Source organism: Chaetura pelagica, unplaced genomic scaffold (assembly GCF_000747805.2).
Source record: "Chaetura pelagica isolate M959 unplaced genomic scaffold, ChaPel_1.0 scaffold414, whole genome shotgun sequence".
In the NCBI taxonomy this organism is placed as follows: Eukaryota; Metazoa; Chordata; class Aves; order Apodiformes; family Apodidae; genus Chaetura; species Chaetura pelagica.
The window spans coordinates 397,048-400,822 of record NW_009952976.1 but is presented as its reverse complement, the minus strand read 5'-3'; the positions used below and the strand labels follow the sequence as shown (position 1 = coordinate 400,822).

The window sequence follows — 3,775 nt, the reverse complement described above, 5'->3', positions numbered from 1 at the left end:
GGAATCAAAAGAGCTATTTCCTCCTCTGCCCCATGCTCCTCACATTCATTAGGGAGCGAGCTGCAGAGGCAGGTCTCGTCTGGCTGTGCTGCTGCCTGCTGAGAGAAACCGGCATGATCGCCTCAGCTCACAGGAGAGAACGCGTGCTGTTCTGTGCTGACGCTGCAGGACAATTGAACTTGGCAGAAACCTGTCTTGCTGCCAAAGGGGCAGTTCTGTCACCTGGTTCCGCCATCTTTCTTGTATTGGTGTCAGCAATCATGCAGGTTTGCATGGAGTGGGACCAGATAAACTTCTCTAACTGTGAACCAATTCTATTTTATCTGCAGTCTCAGCTCCCTGGCAGACCAGTTGCCCAGTCCTGCTCACCAGGTAGCTCTGTGAATCCCAATACTGACACAAAATGGTACAGGAGAGGCAGCAGGTGGACTGACTAAGAAGAATGGGCTGTACCTTTTGGTGGCACTGTGGATTTATCTTATGTTAAACAGATCACAAAACTGTGACTAATGGCCTGCAGCCAGCTCTGGACCCAGAATTTTATGTTAGTGCCAGTGTCACTACAGGTCCCTTCAGTCTGTCTGTACTCTAAAGCTGCATCTACACTAACAACTGTGAAGACCAATGGGAATGGATCTGCAGAGTGAAACAGCAAGTGCCAAGGACCAAATATTCATACTATGTGATAAATGGTTTGAAACACATCTCCAAGTTTAGCCTTGTCTGAGAGAAATCCAGTCTTGTGCTGAGATTAGCCCACAACATGAATTAAAGCACAATACATAGGGACAACTAGAAGATACATCTCAAAAGCACATTCCTGAGTCAAATTGAAGCCACAAACATAACCCAAGAAAAAAACAGTAATGCCTGGTAGAGGAAAGCTGGAGTAAAAAAACTTCCAGTACCTTGAAGAAGTGGCTTTCAGTAATGCTGCTCTTTAGGACCCCCAACTCTTTCAGTTTCTGTCCAATAAGGCTCAGCATGAGGCTGTAGATGTTTTCTAGACTCATGCCTGGGGAGCAGAGGCTCAGGCAGGACTTCTGGATATCCAGGACAGCCTGGTATAGTTCTGCTTGGGGTTTGGTAAACCTGAAAACCATTGAGAGAAGGAACAAAGGTGATTTCTCACAATCAAACCTCTACCCAAAACCTATTTTGGGGACAGATTCCAGTCTATGTTGAAGCAGGGGAAGTAAGAAAGGAAAGCAACCAGCATCAGTACAACACGCCGTTCCAAACACTGAGTAGAGGCAGGGTTTCTCAGCTGACAACCTAACCTCAAAACAAAGTAAAGCTTCTGGAGAAAAAAAAACACCGTATTTGAGCCAAAACATACAGGAATCAAACACACAACCACAAGGATGTCACACCAGAAATTCACAACTGACAGAGCCATGTACAGGTCAACTAAACTCCTGCTTTCTCACACACAAATGGAGTCAGCCACAGCTGAATGCACAGAAGTCCTCTCTGCTCTTTATGCATGCTGTAATAACTGAGAACAGCAGTAATCACACATATTCATGCAGTAATTAATGAGGCAGTGGGGAATACAGCTTCTCATGCTGAAAGATTAGTTTATATAATTTGATTACTCTGAAGAATCACAGAATGGGACATGTTAAAACTACTCATATAGATAATAAACACATGCACTCAACCATAAATTATTTAAGAGCTTCTCAAAGTTTTTCAAAACAGCTTTGTCACAGCATACCTTCCATTGACGGGCCAGGTACGTGTGATGTCACTTACATAGCAGGAAGACTCACATCCACCATCTAGCAAGACCAGTTCACCATCCTGAAGAATAACAGAAAACAATGCCCTGTGGATCAGTCTGGCTATTAACTGAATTGATTTTTCTGTCTGAGAGCAGGAAAGGAGATAACACTTCTGTTTTTGCAAAACAGCTGCAGAGATGTGAATTCCTTTTGCAGAACAAGACCCCAAGTGCTACTGTTTATAAATCCAGTTGAATTGTTTCTCTGCAAGGTAGTCTCTGACTGTTAAGCTTAGCTACAGTCTGAATGCTTAACACACTGATTTTCAAACATTTTGGAGTAAAAGAGACATTTTCCTTGAACTATTTTGCCCTCTCAGACATCAGTCCCATTCACATCTGGATCACTTACTCTAGCAAATTACATTAGTGACTCCTCTCACTAGAAGTTCTCTGCTAGTGACTGAGACAGAAGGGGTTTGCAACAAAAACAGGTTTCTGAGCTACCCACAAGACCATTAACAGCTAAAGATTTAGCCTTGTCATGATATAGAAGGACCCAGCAAAATCATGTCTCTGACAGTGTATCACTACAGTAAATGCACTATGGAATAGTTTGTATCATCTTCCCTGTTCTCATCTGAGACTTCCTTGACTGGTCTAAGATATACTTCTGATTCTATCTGGTGATGAAGAAAAAACTTTTGGAGATGTGAACCTCAAATTCACTTCAACAAAACTGTTCCATATCAGTTAAATCACTGACTGTGTATCTTCCAAAATGCCTCACAGAAAAGAGAAAAGGGCCAGGAACAAAATCACTGCCTTGCTTTACTTCCTTAAAGGGGCTAACAACAAATAAAGCATCGAGATCTGTAAAGTTTGGATTAAATTCTCTATGGATTTACACTACATGTAATCCAAGGCCTTTTATAGAGATTCACTCCACAAATCTGTGACTGTGCCAGCAGCCATGATATGGAATGACAAGGAATAATTCTAACATGTTATGGGAAAAAATAAGAAGCAGATTTTCACTGCTAGCACTTCCAGTGCTAGCTGCTATCATTGTGTACAGTTAAGTGCCACAAACACTTACACGGTATATAAACTAGCAGTGAGCAGATTTCACGATGTCACTGAATAGACAGGCCATTATCCATTTAAATTGCATTTTTACATTTTTTTCAGAATAGCTGGTTCAATTCTTTAAGTAAAAAATTAAATTATAGCAGCTACTCTCTTCCAAGCAATTTAACAACCTAAGTAGCAATTTATTGGCTAAGGGAATTCAGCCTGTGGTTTGATTGTCCAGTCATGCACCTTGTCCTCTTTCTCTAAAGCTGGGTCCACTAAGTGGACTGAAGGAAATCCACATGAAGCCATAAGCAGGGATACCTTCTCAATTGGATACTTTGTTAGTCTATTTAGCAACAAGATCTGTCGGAAATAGCTCACAAAGGAAAAGAAAGAGTCAAGCTTATGGGTTTAACCTCCTACTTAACAGTTTTTAAAAAAACAACAACCCACAAACAAAACAATTGATAATCATTTAACTGAACAACTTTAACAGAAGCAACTGAAGTTACATGAGACCTCCTGACCTTGGATGACAGTACAACAAAGGAGGCTTCTTTCTGCCAAAAGCAGCCTGTCATATCTTTTGTATGTCTGTCTCTGCAGATCATTTCAAGGTCTGCTAGCATGCGGCTTCAAGAAAAGACAAAGCTAGTGGGAAAGTTTCATCCTGCATTAATACAGAGGAAAAATACGCTCCTCTGAAAAGTGAATAATCAGTGGAGCAATGGGGGAATACTGTTCCTAAAAATACTTATCTGAGTCTAAAGGTGAATTGTCAGGAAAGCTGGAGAGGGTTCAATTCAATAATGTGAATCTCCAAAATAAGACAAGGCACACATTAATTTACCTACAGCCACCTTATCCACCTCTCCATTTTTACTGCTGTTTTTTTCCCTCCTTGTTCCCTTTCCTCACTTTGCTGAGCTACACAGAGTTCAAAATGCTTTTCAGCCTCATCAGAGCAGGAAT

The 3,775-nt window shown here is 41.3% G+C and overlaps 1 protein-coding gene across 1 annotated transcript in view; it reads right to left on the bottom strand.

Annotated features, from left to right (window-relative positions):
* The window catches only part of XPNPEP3 (X-prolyl aminopeptidase (aminopeptidase P) 3, putative), a 13,816-nt gene that overhangs the window by 2,085 nt on the left and 7,956 nt on the right, over window positions 1-3,775 (bottom strand). The window contains exons 6-7 of the mRNA XM_009996348.1: window positions 1,721-1,806; window positions 909-1,092 (exon numbers count right to left, since the gene is read on the bottom strand). Of these exons, the coding sequence (XP_009994650.1) occupies window positions 909-1,092; window positions 1,721-1,806 (270 nt within the window). The remainder of the gene's footprint in view (window positions 1-908; window positions 1,093-1,720; window positions 1,807-3,775) is intronic.